The sequence below is a fragment of the Pantherophis guttatus genome, chromosome 5, assembly GCF_059756535.1.
Source record: "Pantherophis guttatus breed Tessera chromosome 5, ASM5975653v1, whole genome shotgun sequence".
Taxonomy (NCBI): domain Eukaryota; kingdom Metazoa; phylum Chordata; class Lepidosauria; order Squamata; family Colubridae; genus Pantherophis; species Pantherophis guttatus.
In genome coordinates this window covers 96,479,820-96,501,247 of record NC_142067.1, presented here as the reverse complement: position 1 = coordinate 96,501,247, position 21,428 = coordinate 96,479,820, and the positions used below count along the sequence as shown (strand labels likewise).

General features: G+C 35.1%; 2 protein-coding genes across 6 annotated transcripts in view; both read right to left on the bottom strand.

The window, feature by feature from the left end:
• LOC117666874 (interleukin-1 receptor-like 2) overlaps nt 1-9,382 on the bottom strand; it is a 30,087-nt gene extending 20,705 nt beyond the window's left edge. Inside the window, exons 1-3 of one of the 3 annotated variants that reach the window (XM_034419892.2) lie at nt 7,081-9,382; nt 5,566-5,635; nt 3,155-3,392 (exon numbers count right to left, since the gene is read on the bottom strand). In XM_034419892.2, the coding sequence (XP_034275783.1) occupies nt 3,155-3,392; nt 5,566-5,629 (302 nt within the window). In that variant the 5' untranslated portion in view covers nt 5,630-5,635; nt 7,081-9,382. The remainder of the gene's footprint in view (nt 1-3,154; nt 3,393-5,565; nt 5,636-7,080) is intronic. The other 2 variants (XM_087895365.1, XM_034419885.2) reach the window with 2 other exon arrangements.
• Nucleotides 9,383-10,993: 1,611 nt separating this feature from the next.
• The window catches only part of LOC117666903 (interleukin-1 receptor type 1-like), a 28,147-nt gene continuing 17,712 nt past the window's right edge, over nt 10,994-21,428 (bottom strand). For all 3 annotated transcript variants that reach the window (XM_034419929.3, XM_087895366.1, XM_087895367.1), the window contains 7 exons: nt 19,622-19,790; nt 19,054-19,119; nt 18,842-18,950; nt 18,004-18,140; nt 16,652-16,792; nt 16,195-16,359; nt 10,994-12,973 (listed from right to left, as the gene is read on the bottom strand). In XM_034419929.3, the coding sequence (XP_034275820.2) occupies nt 12,582-12,973; nt 16,195-16,359; nt 16,652-16,792; nt 18,004-18,140; nt 18,842-18,950; nt 19,054-19,119; nt 19,622-19,790 (1,179 nt within the window). In that variant the 3' untranslated portion in view covers nt 10,994-12,581. The remainder of the gene's footprint in view (nt 12,974-16,194; nt 16,360-16,651; nt 16,793-18,003; nt 18,141-18,841; nt 18,951-19,053; nt 19,120-19,621; nt 19,791-21,428) is intronic.

Genomic DNA, 21,428 nt, shown 5'->3' with positions numbered 1-21,428 from the left:
AAACATTAAAATGTTAAAAATATTTTTTTTTCTTCAGTCCAATTCTATTTTCTGCAGAACATTTTACCAAAACTTTATATTTTATTTTCTTATACATTATTGCCACCACATCCAAAAGTATTAAACTGGGCAACCAGTAAATCATCCCTTAGTCCAAGTTCGAGGTTAAAATCATTCACCATTTAGATCAATTTCTATAAAAATAGATGCAAAATATACATGTTTTTTTTCTTTCCATTGTTATTGTTAGTCCTTTAAAACATAAGCTGTGCCAAGTTGCTCTGGAATTGGGGAGACTTTAAATATAACAAACAATGTAAGCAAATAGATAAAAACATTATCTCAAACGCTATTGGAAAAAAATACTCATTGTTGAGGAAGAATGTAAATTTTAAACAAAATTACTTTAAGTCCATCCACTACCAAATTCACTACCTTAGCCATGGATAGAGGCAGAGGCAAATGGACTGTGTAAGATGTATATAAGATGAAAATGTAAGGTGTATTTTTTTAATGAACCATCTTCCCTGATTCATACTAGTACTTTTAATAAGGAACATTATTTGAGTTGGCATACTGCCTATGCCAACATAGGCATGGACTATGCTTGAATCTTGCATTATCTTTAAAGTTCATTCTTTAGGTATAGCTTGCTTATTTTTGCCTGAGAATGAAAGTTTATCTATGGTCTGAGGATCTTCTGATTCAGGGGACAGAGGTGTAGTCCTTTTCCTGTTGTCTTTAAGCTTAAATTCCTCATTTACAAGATGAGTCCCCTTTTTTCAACGAACAATAGTCATTTCAACTTCCCTGAAATATTGGAAAGCTATTAGAAGGCTGCAGCAGCAGATTTGGATGTTAAAACAGAATATAACCCTCAGTGCTAATAATGGCTAGTTCTGCTCTGGAACTGGCTATAATCAAGTAAGAGCACAACCCAGTAAATGCCATGGTGCCCACTTAACGGAACAATCTCTCCACCCCCACCTAAAAAAAATTAGATTAGCTGCATCCCTTTTGACATTCTGGAAATCTCTGTAGATTTGGTTATATAATCAATTGATATTTGTTTTATATTCCTCGCTTTTATATGTGTTGTTGTTCAATTATTTAATGCTGCCCAGAGTTGTGAGAGATGAGTGGCTATACAAATTTGATGAAAGAAAGAAAGGAAGGAAGGAAGGAAGGAAGGAAGGAAGGAAGGAAGGAAGGAAGGAAGGAAGGAAGGAAGGAAGGAAGGAAGGAAGGAAGGAAGGAAGGAAGGAATGAATCACCCTGTAATGGTGGTGACAGAGTATTCTCTGTATTATCGAGATTCGAATATGTTATCAGCTCCACTGTATTACTTAACAGAAAGAGCTTATATGTGAGGCTCATTTTGTTCCTAGTATGTCTTCTATAGTAGACATACAGGCATATAGGTAGTCCTCAATTTACAACCTTTTGTTTAGTAATCATTCAAACTTATAACAACACTGCAGAAAGTGACTTGTGACTGTTTTTCACACTTACAACCATTGGAGCATCCCCATAGTCACATGACCAAAATTTGGATACTTGGCAACTGGCATATATTTATGATAGTTGCACTGTCCAAGGGTCAAGGGACCTCCATTTGTAACCTTCCCAGCTGGCTTCCAACAAGCAAAGTCAATGGATGAAGCCAGATGAAGCCAGATTCGCTTAATGACAGTATGATTCATTTATTTGCAGTGATTTTCCAACTATGGAAAAAAGTCATAAAATAGGGCAAAACTCACTTAACAACTGTCTTGCTTAGCAATGGAATTTTTTGTCTCAATTGTGGTTATAAATTGAGGATTATCTGTATTAAATAGTATTACTCAAGAATCTCAGCTATATCTGAAGATTCTTGGGAGTATGAATGTCAAGGCATTGATTCTTCCCATCTCATCAGCTACGGACCACAAGAGGGAAGTAGAATGTAAAAAGAAAGTTAAGGATTTACTCCCTCTTTGTCTTTAACTTTGTTTGCAGTTGCCTAATAAACTGGTATTTCTGGGTCACTTCCTTCCACTTCTCAAGTTCCCATGCACAAAACATATCAATCTCTAACAAGAACTAAGAATGCTGTGGTTTGTTTTTTTTTTTTTCAAGAAGTTCCAATGGAAATTTATTTCGTCAAAAGCAGCATAGATTTAGAATTGTGGTCATGCAATTTTAAAGTAGGTTTGATGGTAGCATGGAACACAGCATTGTTATCCCAAATATCATCTCTCAAAAACTTCTCAGTTTGACATTATAGTACCTCTGTGCTAGTGCACAACACACTTCCATCAAGAAAGAAACATCCGACAAAGATGTATTTCAGATTCTCAATAAACTAACAGTCATAGTGGTACAGTGGTTAGAATGCAGTAATGCAGGCTAATTCTGCCAGAAGTTCAATCCTGACAGCCTTAAGGTTGTCTCAGCCTTCCATCCTTCCAAGGTCAGTAAAATGAGGACCCAGACTGTTGGAGGGAATATGCTGACCCTGAAAACCGCTTAACAGTAAAGTAATATGAAGCGCCATATAACTTCTGTCCCCTGTATAAACTGCTGTCAACAATCCTGAGGGCTTTATATCCAACAATAAAATGATATGAAATATCATTGATCTCTAGAAAAAGCTGGGACTGCTGAAATAAAAATCCTACAGAAAAACAGCTTCACCTACAGGAAATCTATGGATTTTCTGTGGTTTATGTAATCAATTATTTCCATAATTTTGGTGCTCTAATAAAAGAACCATCAGCAGATTGATAGAATTAGTTATGATCTACAACACAGTCAAATACCTGATTCAAACCATACACTGCAGATTAAGACAGACCAATTAAAATACAGCTGGCACCATTTCCAATCACCGGTTAACTAATAATACCCAAGAAGCCTTCAATCATGAACCAATCCCACAAAATTCAAATTCCACACAATTATAAATGCTGCAAAGTGATACCCACTTCTCAACTCTTGCTCTGAGAAAGCCTTGCCGGATGTAAAGTGGCACTTCTGCAGAAAAACCCTGGTATCTACTTTGATATAGATTTTGATAAACTTAGATAATCCCAACTACAATTTAAATTCCCAATGATGTATCAAAATACAGCTACCCCCTCCACCCACGGAATCAATAAATACACTTCCTTACCTTATAATACAGTGATACAATCCTGAATCTTGACCTATTGCAGGGATAAACCAGAGGCTGGTTTTCTCTTGGAATACTCTTGGAAAAAGTTGTGTAACTAAAGGCGTGTCATTTCCATTCATGTACCAGTTCAGGGTAAAGTTTGCACGTTCATAGTGTTGAATTGAGCAGTCAAGCCTTAAAGGATTGTTTTCTTCAAACACCATCTGCCTTCCAATATATTCCTGGACACATTTCTCTACATGAAGGGGAGAAAATCTTTGTGTTTTAAACTATACATTCCAACAATAAGTCCATTGTTAAGAAAAAAACACTCTGTCAGGGATGAAGACACTCTCTATCAACATCCACCCAATTTGGATTTGTGGCTATGGTCAATTTGGGGGAACATCCTAAGCACATTTTGTAAGACTGTTGCAGCCCTTGAGCTAAACAAACTCATACTTAATGTTCCAAGACTTTACTTTGCAGATACTTTTTGGGGAATGCTTTTGTAGTACTGTGTTTTGCATAATATTGACATGCAAGTTTAGCTATGGCTACTCATAAGCAAATCACATTTCATTCAATGGCGCTTATTCTCAGAGAGCTTTCGACAGGACTGCAATCTTCATCTTATTTTGTTTATGTCTGCAGCTTGCAGTTTCCATCATTTATAGCTTGCAACATAAATTAAGAAATGAGGAAAACTTTCTTATCCCCTTATCTACACAGTCACCTTTGCTTGCCCAACATTTAGGATACTGGAGCAGCAGGGATTACTCAGCTTTCAGAGAAGAAAAGATCAGAGCATTTACAAAAGCAAACGTCCTCAATTTAATTTGCCTGGAATCCATGCCAGTGTCATTAAGCTTTTCCATTTACCTCAAAAAACTTAATAAGCACTTCAATATCTCAGATATGGAAAAAAGTGCTACAATGAATGTGCTTATACAAGTAGTTCTCGACTTACAGCAGTTCATTTAGTGACTGTTCAAACGGCATAGAAAAAAGCAACTTAGAACCATTTTTCACATCTACAGTCATTGCAGCATCTCCATGGTCATGCAATCAAAATTCAGATGCTTGGCAATTGGCTCATATTTATGACATTTGCAGTGTCCCAGGGTCGTGTGATCACCTTTTGTGGCCTTCTGACAAGCAAAATCAATGGGGAAGCCAGATTCACTTAACAGCCACGTTACTAACTTAACAACTGCAATGATTCACTTAACAACTGTGGCAAGAAAGGTCATAAAATAAAGCAAAACTCATTTAAGAAATGTGTCACTTAACAGAAATGTTGAGCTCAATTGCGGTTGTAAGTCAAGCACTACCTGTAATCATAATCATAATCCTGCCACAAAAATTATGGACTGTGCAGAAATGAATAGATTGATTTTAAGGATTAAAGATAGGGAAGAGATAGAGTATTATAGAATATGGAACTGTTTCTATTATTAGTTGGAAAAGATATATAAAAGATGAAAGCTTTATGATTATATTTAAAAATTTGATAGGCAGAATTTTGTTTTAGTAAGGAGATATTAAAATGGTATGTATAAAGATCAAGATAGAAGAAAGTTCCTTTTTTGGAAGAAGAAGAAGAAGAATAATGACCGAAGATAACACCAAGATGTCACAGGGCGGGGGCAACAGATGTACTAAATGTTTGTTTGTTTTTATAAAAAATAATAAAAAGTTATATACAAAAAAAAAAAAGAAATGTGTCACTTAACAGAAATTTACTCAATTGCGGTCGTAAATCAAGCACTACCTGTGATCATAATCATAATCCTGCCACAAAACCACATTGAAACCTCTGCACTGAAAGATTTAGTTCACTATTATGACTCCTTTATGGACCATGGTATAAATTAGAACTGCGCAAAAAGAAAAGATAAAATCAGTATTACAAAGCTAACTGCAATAGGGGTCTAAACACAAATCTAAAGTTACCTTTCTTTTCATGAAATAGCACCTCAGAAATCCACTTTGGGATTGATTCTATTAGCTAGATCTGTGTTTCTCAAGCTTGGCAACTGTAAAATGTGTGGAATTCAATTATCACCCTGGCTGGGGGATTTTAGGAGTTTATGTATTATTAACTGTCATGTTTGAGAAACACTGAGATAAACTCTTTAATAAACCCCTACTTACAAAAATAGCATAGCTCACTTTACACTTACCAGAGTCTGTAATTCAGATCATCATTCCTTAATTTAAATCTAATTAAAACTAGGTAAGCATGCATTCCACAATGTTTTTATGAAACACAAATAGTTTTGTCCATTTGCACAGAAAAATTGTCTACTGAATTTTAAAAGAAAAGTAAAAGCTTACATCTAATAACCAGGGTAATTATCATAACAATTGTTCCTTTTTTAAAAAAACTCTTGAGTATTTGAAAAAGCAGTTTACAAGGAACTCACCTGATCTGAGTACACAGATAAAAGAGAGGACTAGAATACAGTAATCAGCTAAAGCAGGTTTCATGCTTTACTGCAAAAAAAGAAAAAAAGCAAGACTCAATACATTCAAACTGTAAATATTTGATACTTTTCTGCTTTCAATTCTTACTATTTACAAGAAACCTTGCTGTTTCTTCCTTTTTCCCTCCAGTCCTCCCATACATACACACATCCCCCAAAAATGCCAGTATAGTACTGTACAATAAAACAGAATTAAATAAAATATCTCTGGATAATTTACTTTGTCAGGCAACGTAAAGGGTTTTTTTTTTACTATTTTTTCCATTTATTCAATATATTATTGAATATATTCAAGATTACAAAAAATAAACAAAGAGAAATAAAAAAGATAAACAAAAAGTGATGCAAATTAAAGACCACTAATACATGAGAAATAAAATTAAACAGAACTAAAATATAGGAAGAAAAAAAGACAACCCTTTTCAAATTTAAAAATCAGAATAAACATTGCCAATAGCAAATATATTGTCTATCAATGGATGTGCACACGCACATGTTTTAGTGTATTAGTAAAAATTAATTTACAAAAAAATACTTTCTAACAGTATCTTGCTATTAACTAGAAAAAGATAGAAATAATTTAAATATACTACTTTATTGTTGAACCAACAATGAAATCCATGCCAAAGAAAAACCATCACACTAAAACATTATCTATGAAAAGAAATGGCATGAATGAATATTGGAATCAGCCATTAGTTATCTGTCCCCAAAGCAGCCATCTCAAGATCTTCCTAGGAAAAATTGTATCTTACGAAAGTACATGGAATCTTAATTCAGCTACTGTTATAATTTGACTGATGATTAAGAACAGTTACAGCTTATTTTTATTTATTTAAATGTACTAGCTGCCTAACTCCAATATCTTTACTATCTGCTCAAAAGTAAGTCAATTCAAAATATTTACTGTCTCTGGTAATTACCTAAAATGTTGCTTACTTTATGTTCAGGTAATATAACAAACCAGTGTTCTTTTATTAGTGTCTAGTTTCATTTAAAATTGAAATATTGTCTACTTGCTGAATGTTATTAGTCAGAGAGTTCATAAACAATGCCAAATCTCATGTACTCCTAAAATATACACTACTACTGGTAAAATGTGCAATACTCCCAAAATGAATTGGATACATTTCTACAAGATTGTACAAATTGTTATGAATTGTTATGACTATTATGTCCATCTTCAAATATCAATTAAAAACAAAAATTAACATGAAGTCTATTTAAATAAAAACCTATGCATTTTAAAATATACCAATAATTATGCAATTATTTTGGCAAAATAGACAATTTCATTACTGTATAAGAAAATCTATGTTTCAGAAGTAACTCTATTATGTTCAATGGGATTTATATAGATACAGCACAATAGCAATTTTTTAAATACTGTAGTTTATTATGCTATTGTTTGGTAGCTAACGATAAAATGATGTAATAATATTAAAATATACTAACCTAAGAAAAAAGAAAGCTGTTAAATAGGTTTAAAAAAATTCGTAGCAATTTATGGCAAAACCCCGTAGTCTTTTCTTTTCCCCGGAAATGCTCTACCTGTGAAGATAACTTGATCTAAAACTTCTATATGGAAATGCAAGATGACAAGTAATACTTTTAAAGTAAGTGAACTGCCTTTCGCTCTTTAATTTTGGGCGGAAAATATGACTGATTTGCATAATCTCTGTAAAAAAAAGAGTTTTTCGACAACGCAGACGCCTCAGATTTTCTGCTGGCAAATTCTCCCTCCGGAAGGAAGCTCTCAAAACCATCATCCGTCAGGAAAGAAAGAGAACATTAGACGAGGGATCGCGCAACAGCTGCTTCTTTGCCTATTAAACCGGTTCCACCAGCTTCTTGGTAAAGAAGGCACTTGAACTCAAGTGCACCGACATATTCAATGTTGCGGAGAAAGAAAGCTTTTCGCTAAAAAAATCTCTCTATTGTCTGTCTGTTTGTCTGCCTGCCTGCCTGCCTGTCCGTCTGTCTATCCATCCGATAAGATCCATCGATCTTCTATCGATCCATCGATCTTCTATGTATCTCTTGAAGTCGCCCTCAATATGTTTGCAGCAGACGGGGAGTTTAATACCGTATCAGTGCCAGAACGTGAGATGAGCCGCGTTATCAATTTAAATAAACAATGGTTTGAAGGATCCCACCCACCACCCCTCGATTCCCAGCCCCAAGTATTTCAGACACACGAAGTATAGTCACCTGCCCTGAACAAGAACAATCTTATGGCACCATGAAGATGGAAAAAGAGATAAGGATTCCCTCAAATGGAACTTATCTAAGTTTCAGGTAACACAAGGGAAGTAGTTTGCCATTGCCTCCTTCTGGGGTGTTTTCTCGACTTCCACTGGGTGATCTTCTGGTGATCTCCCATCCAAACGGTAATCGGGACCGACCTTCCTGACTTCGTGCGGCTCCTCGAGCGGTATAAACGCGAGCGCTTGACTAAGAACTGGCTAAACTTGCGTGACGACTTGGCTGTAACGCGCCAGGAGATGAGCCATAAGACATGTGTCGGTGACATGTCATGAGTCAAAACCTTTCGGCGCAACAGATAACCCTGTTATCTCTCTCTCTCTCTCTCTCTCTCTCTGGAAGCTGTAATTCCAGTCCAGGATCCATCAAGAGGACTGGAAAGTGAGCCGGGCTGGAGGGTGGGGGGAGTGAAAGACAGGAATGAAGAGGAATCTTAGCCTCACTCTCAATGCCGGAGCCGAGACACTTGAGAGCCCCTAAAAATAGCAGTAAGAAAGCAACAGGTCGTTTTGCTCAACATGTGGGATGGGTAGGGGGATTTTCGTGAGGACCTAATGTTGCGGAAGAAGCGTGCCAGAAATGGTGCACCGAGATCTTCGATGGGAAATTGCGCCATTGTGCGCATATAGAAATCGCTGTTCCAACCTCGTGATCCAAGGTCGAAGAACTTCCGCGGCTTCTCCTTCCAGAGGCCCGGGCCGCCTCCGCAAGGAGGGCCCCGTCAGTCGCGGCGTTGGCGGGAACGAGCAAAACGACTCCGCTCGGAAGCCTCGCCTTTCTCGCGAACTTGGGCAAGACTGTCAGTTGGCGCGCGGTAGAAATTACGCGCGCAAAAAAAAAAGGGGGGAAGAGGATAAAACCTCACTTAATCCAAGGCGGAATTTAGAGGAAAGTATCGCCGTCGATAACATCGCAGGAGCGCTTTCGGACTATTTCGCTTAAATACCGCATATAATAATTCCGAGATATTGTAAGCAGTTTCGTTCCATGCGAGCTATTCCGCACATCCGTTGATAAAGGAAGTGGAGGATAGCCAGAAGTTCACAATTAAGCTGTACTCTGCAGGGTTCCTGTTGGATCCCCCCTGCTTGACTGAGCTGTTCAGGCTTGCGAGCTCTGTCTTCTTCCTTTCCTTTCAATTGGATCCTTTTCTTCCCCCTTTGCGTTGTCAGATCTGGGAGAGCGATCCATTTGTTTGTGCTTCGGCCTTCTGGAAAATGAAGGCCTCGGCAAGGCTGCTGGGGAATTTCTGGAGCCCTATAGGAGCGACTGAATCGATTTTTCCAACATTAGGTTCAGATAGCTGCCATTCTGTTGGCTTGGATCAAAGCATGTGTGTCCTGGTGAAGTGGAGGATGCCAATCAATTCTAGAATAAAAACCTAGGTATTGCCTAAAAATTAATTGATGGCATATTGTGATGCTCTCAAGATTCCAAAATACCTTCCTGAGCTCTATAGACACATTCATTGTTATTGTAGATAGTGTGTCCAGTGCTTGGTGGCTGATGGGAAATATGCTTGGAATTTGTCTGTTTTGCATACAAATTCTTTGTACAAAGTAACCAAAGACCCTTTTAAACATTGGCCTGGCTGTTTTCACCAAGCTAGCTTGATGTTTCGGATGGCTGAATCTTCCAAGTCACAAGCTGTTTTACAAAAATTAATTTTCCAAACGCACTGTGTACATCATCTCTGCTTTCAATTACATTTGCAGGAATCAATTTGATTTGAATAATTAAACTTAACTTTTATTAAACTATTAAAAATTAAATTATTCAATTTTATTGGCAGCTACATAAATGCAGGCAGTTTGACTGACTTTTTTCCAAAACGTTAGTTGAGCCTGCTTAATTTTTGGAGATCTGCCAGGATTAGGTAGGGGCTGCTAGAATGTCCATGTGAATTTTATAGTTCCTGATTATTCTTGTTGATTTGCTTCAGTTGCTTTTTTTACATTTTTCTGATATTCTCTCAAGGTAAAATCATTATAAACAGTTGCCCAAATATTGCAATATAGCAATAGCACTTAAACTTATAAACCACTTCAGTTTATAGCCCTCTTTAAACAGTTTACAGAGTTAGAATATTGTCCCCAACAATCTGGATCCTCATTTTACTGACCTTGGAAGGATGGAAGGCTGTGTTAACTTTGAGCCCATCAGGATCAAACTGCTGGCAGTCAGCAGAGTTAGCCTGCAATACTGCATTCTAACCATCCCTTAGAGAGGGCTGTGAAGCATGTAAATCTAAGTGCTCTAAGTGTTAGACTCAGGGTTTTGGACAAAGTGATTCATGAGGGTTAAGATACAAAAGGCTGAAATGATTACACCAGATCACTTCTGTTCATTTTCTAAGACAACTCCACAGCTTTAACAATATCACAGGAAAAACTGTCCTATCTCCCCCACATTCTTTACAACCAAAGAATTTTCAGAATCGAGTTCACATAAAGCATGCAATAGCTTTTATTTAAGTAAAGTATTGTGATGAGCATTAATCATGACCACAGGTGTCAAAAGTCGATTTCATTGAGGGCCGCATCAGGATTGTTTGACGTTGGGACAGGGGGTGTCATGGCCAGGGTGGGCGTGGTGGGCTCGACATCACTCGTGTCAGGGGTGCCTGTGGTGGCCTGATCGCTCTTTCAGCGAAAGCGGGCTCCCGAACCCCATTTTCAGCTACAAGTCTCCTACAACTCTGCCATCGAATACGGAGCTCAAGAGGGCAGCACATGGCCCTCCTGAACTCCGTTTTCACTGGTAGAGGCACCACGGGCTGGTCCTTCACTGTTTTCAGGGAGGCCCCACGGGACCGATCTAAGATCTGGCCCCTGGGCTTGAGAATGACATCCCTGATCATTGACAAAGGTTGCAGCTGACCAGTCTGTTATATCCAAAATCTTGTAGGTTTTTTCAGATGAGTAGAGAAGATACTATTAATGAACATTTTTGTATGTCAGTATTTTCCCACTTAGTTTTTCAAAAGCCTTTGATACAGTGGTTTTAATTTTTTAAAATCTTTCCCATTTGATTTCATTCTTCAGTAGCCTTTCTCAAATCTCAAGTGAGTGTTGCAGCAAATTACACAACAAAGACACAAAGATTTCATAGGAATAACTTTATTTTGTGGTTTATAAGATTTATTTATTTATTTTTATATTTCACATTTTAAACTACTTATCTTCCGCAAGGAGAGACTCTGAGCAATGTCAATAACATATCAAAATACAAAACAGTATATAAATATTTAAATGTTAAAATTTAAAATTATAGAAACAATTAAGCAGGCAAAAATATTGTTGTGTAAAGTAGTGTTTCTTGTTATAAAGTAGTTGACAAAGGCAAGGGGAAGGCTCCCATGGCACCAATCTACCCCATGACTGTATGTTCCTTTGAGTTCCCTACACAAGGCCTCAGAACCATGTTTTGACCCCTTTTATCATTTTTATGATTAAAAATAATATACGAGCCAGTGTTGTATATTTGTTAAGGCATCAGGTTAGAAATCAGGAGATTGTGAGTTCTAGTCCCATCTTAAGCACAAAGCCAATCAAGCAAACCTTGGGCCAGTCACTTTCAACCTGTGGCAATGGCAAACACATCAAAAACCTTGCAGGAACTTACCCAGGCAGTGTCTGAAAATTGGACATGACAAGTACAGGAATAATTTGTACAACTGTACCCAAAGTATACAAAAAATAGCTATATATTTGGTCAAATTATTAAATCTGGGCTCCCTTACTACAAAATACAATTTCTGAAAATAAGGTGAAATGTTTGTATTGCATATATTTAATGATTTGAAATATAATAATTGTTTCTAAACTAATGACAAATCACTCAATTCAAAATAATTCATTTCGTAACAAAAGTGTTTAATTTAAAAAGTCAAACTAAAATTAAAAAGCACGCTTTACCCTTGCTTCCTGGTATGGCAATTTATTTAAATATGTCATTTCTATTTTTCTCCTTGGGAGATACTATAGTAATACCCATAGTATATGTATTGTACCAGATTCCATATGTAAGTGTATTTGGAATATACAGTAACTCTATATAGAGAGTAAGTACATGCCGAAATGTTTTTCGCAACTATCCTGAATCTTCCATTTAATTAAGGCAGTACAAGCAAAGGAGTACTGTATAGAGTACTGTATAGTACTGTTGTTCAAAAGACAGAAATATGCCCATCTCATCAACTTGAGCCATACAGGCTGTTTTTCAATGGAAATTCTAGGAAAGATATCAGTTAAAGGAAGGACTAGAGTTCACCCTTAAAAAGCTTGAAATACAAGGATTAAATCCTTGCTGATAGCTATAATAAACATCAGTGCTAGATCAGTATTTACCATTTTGTTCAAACCCTTGGGGTTTAGATTTAAATTCTTTTTCATATAAAGTTTTCTTATAGAATAGCTCCTTATACTCACTTATTTTGCATGTAAAATAATAGTATGCAAAAACAATTTCAACTTCTTCCTTGTCCAGCATTCACATTATTTTGCCACTTGCCCAAATAGCTCATGCACTTCACAGCCTATGGGTGAATCATCTTTCAGAAAATACTGTTCTGAATTGTGATTCTGTTGATCCCAGACTTGGAACAATCTCTAGCTGGTGCACATATTTGTGCATCTATAAGGATCCACTGGAATAGATTTCAAGTAAACACTGCAGGTGTGGCTTTGACGTCATCTGTCTGATATCTGAGAAGAATGAAAAGTTATTGGCAAAAAATGCAAGTCTGAGGAAAGTGGGCTTGGGCTGGCTGGCATCTGGTATCTCACGTTCTTCCAAAACCTTGTAGTTGCCATTTCAGTGGTTTCTCTAAAAGTTCCTCTCCATGTGAGTATGCCATGCTTTTGCTTAAGATATCTGAGGGATTCTGGCATACTATTGAAGTCTTTTATTTTGTCTAGCTGAATCAGTATAACTTTGGTTTCCTCCTGGATAAGAGCACTGTAGACTGCAAGTTCCTGTTCAGACAATAAACTCTGCATGCCACCACAATATAAATCTGGCATTAAAATAATGATCACTCTTCTGCTTAGCTTGATCATTTTATCCACAATAGTAATGACAGCTGTGAATAAAAAAAAACAACTCGAATCAATATGGGCCCGGTAAGGCATACATTTTAATCAGGTACTGATAATAAAAATTGTTTAATTTTAGATACATGGATAATGTTTCTTGAATCTAAAGAGTGAACTGAATTGAATTGAATCATCTCAATTCCTAATGACTTCATGGAAACCTCTCCCTAGTTTTCTTGGTAACAACAGGGAAAGGCCTTGCAATTGCCTTCTTCTGAAAAACTTCATTTGTCCTATTGTCTAGCCTAGTTACATAGACAAATGAGTAATTCATTATTAGCTAGTTATGTATCACATCTAACTCTCTTCTTTTCTGGCCAAAAGTTTCATAGCAGATAGAACATACAAAGAACCCAAATACAAAGACAAGGCAGATGTCTCCAAGGAAAAAAAGGCTAGTCATTTCTAATGACACTTTTTCAAAACCACCCAGAGACATTAAGACACATTTTGTCGAGGCAAGCATATTGTTTAAACAATTAAACAATAGTGTCCTCCCTTAATTCTTTTATCCTTCTCTTGCACATCATTTATCACTTTCTTTTTTGCTATATACAGTTCTAAATAATGCAATGTTGGTTTCATAATCAATATTCCCTTTCAACTTTGGGCCTTCTGTACTAGCATTAGGCAAAGTCCTCAACAGATCGAAGATGGGAAGGTTGCTTAGCCAGTATGAATCAACCAAGGGTAACTAAAGTTTTAAGAATGGTACAAAAGTTATATGTGCAAATTGTCGTTTTGTCCAAAGAAAATCTACCTAGAAAATCACCACTGCAGATAAGTACAAGATTGGCAAACATTGCTTATAAGATGCTAACTTTCCTGCAAATTTCATTGAATTGCAAATTTCCCTGAAATAGAAATAGAAATGTTACAGTCATGAATATGCATTGGTGCTTCTTCCACATTAGGTATGGAGGACAAACTCATAATCCAGCTTCAATGAGGGCAAGCCATCCCTTTCATGAATACAAGATGAATCAAGATGTTCTGGAGGTGACAGTATGGCTATAAAATACATTGAGCAGTGCCAATATTAAACATTCTGTTCGTTCTAAAGAAGTTTATACATTGCAGTAAGAACTGAAGCAGGTGAAGATATAGTGATAGAAAAAACAAAATCCAAACTAGGACTTTGAGGGAACAGATCAAGGAGACACCTGGATAAACCATACTCTCAAATTTTCATAGAATTCCAGCCAAATGATATTGCAAGGATTTTTGAATGAGTCAACAGATAAAGACTTTTAAACATTTTATTATAGGAAACTGATTCTCATATTGCCATTGAAAAATAAGTACAATAAAAGAAAGAGAAGGATGACAGCAGGATACTGAGACAGCACTAGATTCAAGGGGTATAAAAGAACTGAAAATCCAAAAGGGAAAATATAAATGTGGAGAATAAAGAAGCGATGATTTTGGGGAAGAGAAGCAAATAAAGAATACCAAAGCAATAAGCCATGAAGGAGGAATGTGAAACATCTCAGACAGAAATATCCCAAATTCACAGCAATATAGGAGAGGGAGGAGGTAAACCATAAGGAGACTTGTAAGCTTCTGTTTACCATAGCCAATTTGAATAAACGTTTATAGTCTTAATATGGAATTGTTTTCTTGGTCTGGTCTGTATCTTGGGGCTAATAGTAAATAAAAAGAAAGGGACATTCCTAAGGAAGTGAATTTCAGAAGGGAAGTACTAAGGACAAAATACTTTTTTAATGATGTCAGGAATGCTACGCAATATAATACACTAACACTTTATTAATTAGCTGTAAGGCCATATCACATTACAAAAAATGTGACGTACTTTAACAATAATTAAATATAAAAGCTGAACTCATGTCCTTATCATCTTTAAAATTTACCTCACTCATATCTGTATTATACATACTTCTCTGAATTACATTATTTTATCCAATAAGGAGGCCAGTTTATAGGTAACATTTATATTCTAACTGCACATATAAAATGCTGCTCTAAGATACGGGTCCCAATCAGCTTTTTGTCTTATAAATATATGGTTCAGCATAATGATCTTTCTGTATGCCATACAATTACACTCAAATAATATATGCCATCCGCATATCAGTCCCTGATATGCTCCAAATACATGTACGTTCATGGTAGGGGACTCAATTATACCTTCTATATTTTACCATTGTTTCTAGCTGCTTGTACAGGGAAACAACTTCCTAAGGTATTTTGGGAGTTAAATATTTTTACATTGTAAATTATATCTGTAGTAGCTCATCTCAGCACTGCCCTACTGACAGTAATTGTATCGGTTTGAACTTTTATAGCAGAAATTCTTCCCTGGTATTGAGATCAGGCTGATAGGTCTATAGTTTCCTGGAACTATTTTTTTCCCTCTTTTTTAAAGATGGGAACTACATCAGCTCTTTTCCAATCCTCTGGCAGTTCTCCAGTGCTCCGGGATCTTTAAAAGATATAGTTCACTGATTCTGAGATCTCATCTGCCAGTTCCTTCAGAACCTTGGGGTATAATCCATTTGTTCCTGGTGATTTGAACTCGTCTAGGGTAGACAGGTGCTCACTTACCAGTTTCTTCCCTATTTTAACTTGTGTTCCTAATCTGTTTTTTGAGGTGCTGTTTTTGATAGGTTGGACTGTTTTTTCCCTTTGTGTAAAGACAGTTGCAAAAAACGAGTTAAGTAGTTCTTTCTCGCTGTTGCTTGTCATCTTCCTGCCACTTTCTCCCACCAATGGACCAATCGTTTCCTTGACTTTTTTCTTGTTTTTAACATTTTGGAAGAAGCTTTTTAAAATTATTTTTTACTTTTGTCACAAGCCTTTGTTCATTGTGAGCCTTAGCTTTCTTCACTTCATCTTTGTAGGCTCAGGCTATTTGCTGATATTCTGTCTTAGTTATGTGCCCCTTTTTCCACTTTTTATATTTGTCCTTTTTGTTTTTCAATTTGTCACATTTTCAATTTTCCACCAATAATTATGCCCTAATCCTTGAATATATATGAAGTTCTAACTGTGATAACTGGAATCCTTTTATCATTATCCATATATTCCTCAAGGAACTGTGTTTGTTCTCAAAGTAGTGCATGTTTTAAATCTCAATCAGGAATGCTATAAGCTTTATCACCAGATCAACATTTCAAAACGTTTACTTAAGAATTGCCCTTTAAGGAACAATTTAAAAATTCTAAGCGCAGATATTAAAGATACATACCTTGCCCTGGTACATCATCCCTTCCAAGAATAAAGAGCTTGTAGCCACACTGTTTTTCTAAGATTTCAGGTAATAATTTGAAGACAAAAGTTTCTGTCAAATATACATAGCCTGATATATTGTGAGGATATAACACATATGCATCATAGACCTTTTCATCTGAAACTAGAAGGAAAGAGGAAAAGCCAACTCTGTGTTAATCAGAACATTTATAGGAATAATTTATTATAGAAATTTATATTTCATGTGCCTGAATTATTAGCTAAGGCAATAATATATCCAGCTAAAATATAAAAAGACATCAGAATAGATCAACTAATTATTTAATATCATTAATTAACAGATGGCGCTCATCATAACCTCAAGTTAAAGGTTGCCACAATGTAAGCTTATTAAAGAAAGCATCAAAACCTTCATTCTTTATCAGAAGGCATCAAATGACTAAAGCTGAACTTACTTCCTTTGCTGAGAGGTTGGCAAGAATCCCGGTACCAAAGGATAATGTCAACTTTGAAAAATTTGTAAGTAAGCAGTGATGCTACTATAATAAGTAATGGTGAAATCAATCCTCCAATCACATAAATCTGAATGTTTGGAGCTGTATTAGCAAAAAAAAAAAAAAAAAAAGGAAAACAGAAGGGAGAGGGAGGAGAGAAGGGGAAGAGAAGAGAACATTCTTAGTAAGTGCGATAAGATGTTTATAAAATGAGCAATTTATACAATTTCTACTTTACTATCATTTTTCTAAGCAAATTCTCATAAAATATTTCATTCTTTTTGAAAAGGGGCTCCTAATGTCTGAAGATTATCCAAGTAACACATTTTATTGCCAAAGAGAATGTGATTAAGCTGATGATGCTTGGCATTATTTATTCTTGTAAATGATGGGCCATTCAGTCTCAAAAAGATTCATAAATGATACAAAAATAAAATAACAAAAGCATAATACCACTTCAAAGTCAATAGCAAAATAAACCTTTCAGTTTATTTTTAATAAAAACAGTTTTAGTAGTAGTTTTATCAATTGCTTTCTATAAGAAGGGAATCCTGATATCATCAAACTCCGAAAAGCTTTCCAGGTTGATATTGATCTGACCTTGGGTGGAGCATTGGTTCAAAAAGCCATATGCAGCCAACTTCTTCATTTAATCTGCCTCTGGGCATTTTCATGGGCATTTTCTTCTTTCAGAAGAGAAGGTTCACTGAGAAAGCCAACTGAATGTCACTGGTGGAAAGCACTAGCAATAACCTCTAGCCACATTATCCAACTCTGACTTACCTAGCTTTCCTAGTCTACCCCAAGTATTTCTGGATAGAACAAGTGTCAATACTTGCTTCTTTTTTTTTGAGATAGTGACATTTTTTGCCATTAGACTATGGAACTAAGCAGAGTTTTACAGGATGAAAATACCTCAGCAATATTTTTCCAAACATATTGGAATTTCCAATATTTTTTTTTATTTATATACAATTCAGTACCCATAATGTAATAAAATATAATTCATTATTTTAAGTGGTTATGTGGCTATCATTTGCAACTCCCCCTTACCATTTGGGGTTAATGACTGTTTCTAGATTAGAATAAGTACAAGTCTACTGCTCCCATCCCAGAGCATGATCTAATATGTGAAACTTCGAAATCTCAGCCTCCTCAAAAAGAAAAAAAAATGTGTTTCATAACAGAGCACATAAAGATTAGCAAAATTCTCATGGATGTTTATTTTTCTTTATAAACAAGCAAAGCACCTTTTCTCTATATTGGGTATGTAAAAGATATACATAACTATATAGACTTATACCTAAAGTTACCTGGATAGTTTAGCACTACATATGCTACTTGTGTTGCATGTTGAGACCATACTTCACACCGATATTGTCCATAATTTCTGTCTTTCACTTTGGAAATATTTAACTTTACTTCTATTATTTGTTTTCCAGAAAGAAACCTAACAACACCAAAAGAAAATATAAACAGAAAAAGAAAAGAAGAAAATAATTAAGGATAATTATATTGATTTATATAAATTGGGTCATGCTCAGCATCTTAATTTGAACACATTTAAATTAAATTAAATGTATTCAAAATAAAAATTTAGATCTTGTCATTTATATTTAAAGCAAAGCCTCAGCTTTTGTTTCACTTACATACAGCCTCTAGTTACCAAGATTTACTGTAGCATAAGAATATCAGGATAATGTAATAGAAGAAAAAAGAAATATTTTAATTAAATATATCTGTTTAATACTATCTACTCTTGTGACAACAGTGCACCTATTACCTAAAACTAAATAACTTCACAAATACTGGAAATTCACAGAACACATGCAGATTTCAACTGAAAGAATATGCCAGATACAGGTTTAAAAATACAAAAACGTCTTGTTATCTGCTGGAATAAATACTCAGATCCTCAAGATAGGTAGCTCTATTTTACTATAAAATGTCTGGAAAGCACTAAGAAGTACATTTTAGGAATTCCTATTAGTATTGTACATTGGTATACTATTACTAAATCAACAAGCTATTGCAGCTAAATAAATTTATTTCACAGGGAGGCTTGCTTCATATTTATGTAAATATATAACCCCACAGCATTAAGTAAAAGTGTAATAATTCAGAACCCCCTAGAAAAAATATTGTTCTTACTTATACTTCTCATCTGTGTTTAATATCTCATTATTGAACTTCCAGGTTACAATTACCATTTTATCCAGAGGATCTGCTGAGACATTACATACCAGGTCAAATCTGGAACCTGCAAACCACAAATAATTATAGTGGGTGAATAATCATAACATTGTAGAGTTTGCCTAGGACTATTAAAAACAGTTTCTTTTTCAAATGAAGTAATTACTTACCTGGTTTTACTTCAATTGAGTTGTTATTTGGATAAATTATATCTGGAATATTATTCTTTGATATTTCTAAAACAGTAAAAATAATACTGAAAATAAGTAAGTATAAAATCTATTGCAATGCTACTTTAATTTTTACAAATGAATTTTATTACCACAGTTAGAGCTTTCACTTACTAAAAGGTTGTGCCAATACCTCATAGTTATATAATCGGAAAAGTAGGTTTGTGATACAATTCTATTATTAAAGCAATGATATCTTGAAAATGAAAGCATGTACTTTGTTCTGAACATAGTTAAATTCTGTTAATGTAAATCTAATCATTTACATGATAATTGGTAGTACTGATAATTTTGTTCTACTAAAATATAGACATTATAATATGGTCAGAAGAACTTCAACCAAATATGTAGTATATGTAGTTTATAGTATCTCAGACAGCGGGAATAATGTAACAAGGCTATATTGCAAATTTAGGTTGCAGGTTCCATAGATTAAAAAAAAATTCAATTTTATTTTATAAAATAAATTCTGTGATATACGAATTACTACAAGATGAAAATTACATACCAAAAGTAATTAGATTGATGGCCCGTGAAATATTATATTCTTTTCCCCGATATATATGTTTAGCTCTGCATATATAAATTCCTTCATCTTCCTTAGTTATATTATTAATGAGAAGATATTCTCCAGAACTGATAAATTTCCAGTCTTCATATAAATGCAAATGGCATTCCTGAAACAAAAATAAGCAAATATTATAAGAATAGTTAATACCAAGCTAAACTCTTTTATCAAACACATACTGTATAACCAAAAAAGAAAAATTAAATCAGTCCATTCCAGATCTGCAAGCTAAAGACAATTTATCAAAGGACTAGTAAACTGCAAGTAACAAAAAGTTCATAAGTGTAAATTAGGAAACAAAAGATTCTTTATATTTCTCAGGATAATCACATTTATTGATTGGATTGATCTGATTTAATTTAATTTGAGTTAATGAGTTGCTTCTCATCTAGAAGCAACTCTGGTGAACATTAAATTGCCCTCAGTACTTTAGAGAATATCTTGACTCCATCTTCTTTGTGAGCCGCCACAAAGAAGAGGGAGTCAAGCTATTTTCCAAAACACCTGAGCGCAGGACAAGAAGCAATGGGTGGAAACTAATCAAGGAAAGAAGCAACTTAGAACTAAGGAGAAATTTCCTGTCAGTTAGAACAATTAATCAGTGGAACAACTTGCCTCCAGAAGTTGTGAATGCCCCAACACTGGAAATTTTTAAGAAGATGTTGGATAACCATTTGTCTGAAGTGGTGTAGGGTTTCCTGCCTGGGCAGAGAGTTGGACAAAAGACCTCCGAGGTCCATTCCAACTCTGTTATTCTATTCTAAAATGATAAATAATCATAATCACATGCTACACCTCAAATGTTACCGTAATTAATGGCTATAATGGCAGTGTAGTACAGATGCCAGTGTCAAATGCTGTGTACCAAGACTAATAATAATTTTATAAATATTTAATGTAACAATATCAGTTGGAGAAAAGTAATTGTAGGGAACTATAAAGATTTAGAAGTAAGAAGAAATTTTCTGACGGTGACAACAATTAATCAATAGAGCAGCCTGTTTCCTAGAGCTGTAGCGGTTTCATCACTGTAGGTTTTCAAAAATAGACTGGACAGCCATTTTGACTGGAGTGGTATAAGGTTCCTGCCTTGGACAGGGGACTGGACTAGAAAACCTCTGAGGTACTTTCCAGCCCTATGATTTTATGTTCTATATTCTATTATGATGGAAACAAAGGAATGTAACAGGTAGCATATTTGAGATAAAGTTGGAAACAATTTATATTTACAATTTATACCAGCCTGTTCTCAGAGCTTGATTGTAGCATGGAGAATAGTTAAGCCCAGCTTTTGGTATACACCTATTAATTTGAAAACTGGAGAGACAATAGCTGAGAAAGGTAGGCAGTGAGACGATGTTAACCAAAATAACTCATAGCTTAAAATGAAGTTGAATGGATAAAATATTTGTTCCAAAAGGCAATAAAAATATTCCAAAGGAATAGCAGCAGCTAAAACATTAAAACTAAACCACTGGTGATGTTACCTCATTGTGTAATGAAATGTCTCAAAGAAAACAGCTAAGCTCAGAGAGCACCAAGGAGCCCACAATAAAATAGATTTAAATATATTTATTTATATCCCACCTTTATTTTTACAAATAACTCAAGGTGGTGAATATAACCTCTTCCTATTACTTCCTATTACTTCCCAACTAAATACACCAACTAATTATGGAAAGATTGATAACATATGGAAGAATAAGAAGGATACAGGGAAAGAAGAGAAAACTAAAGAAAATTAAAC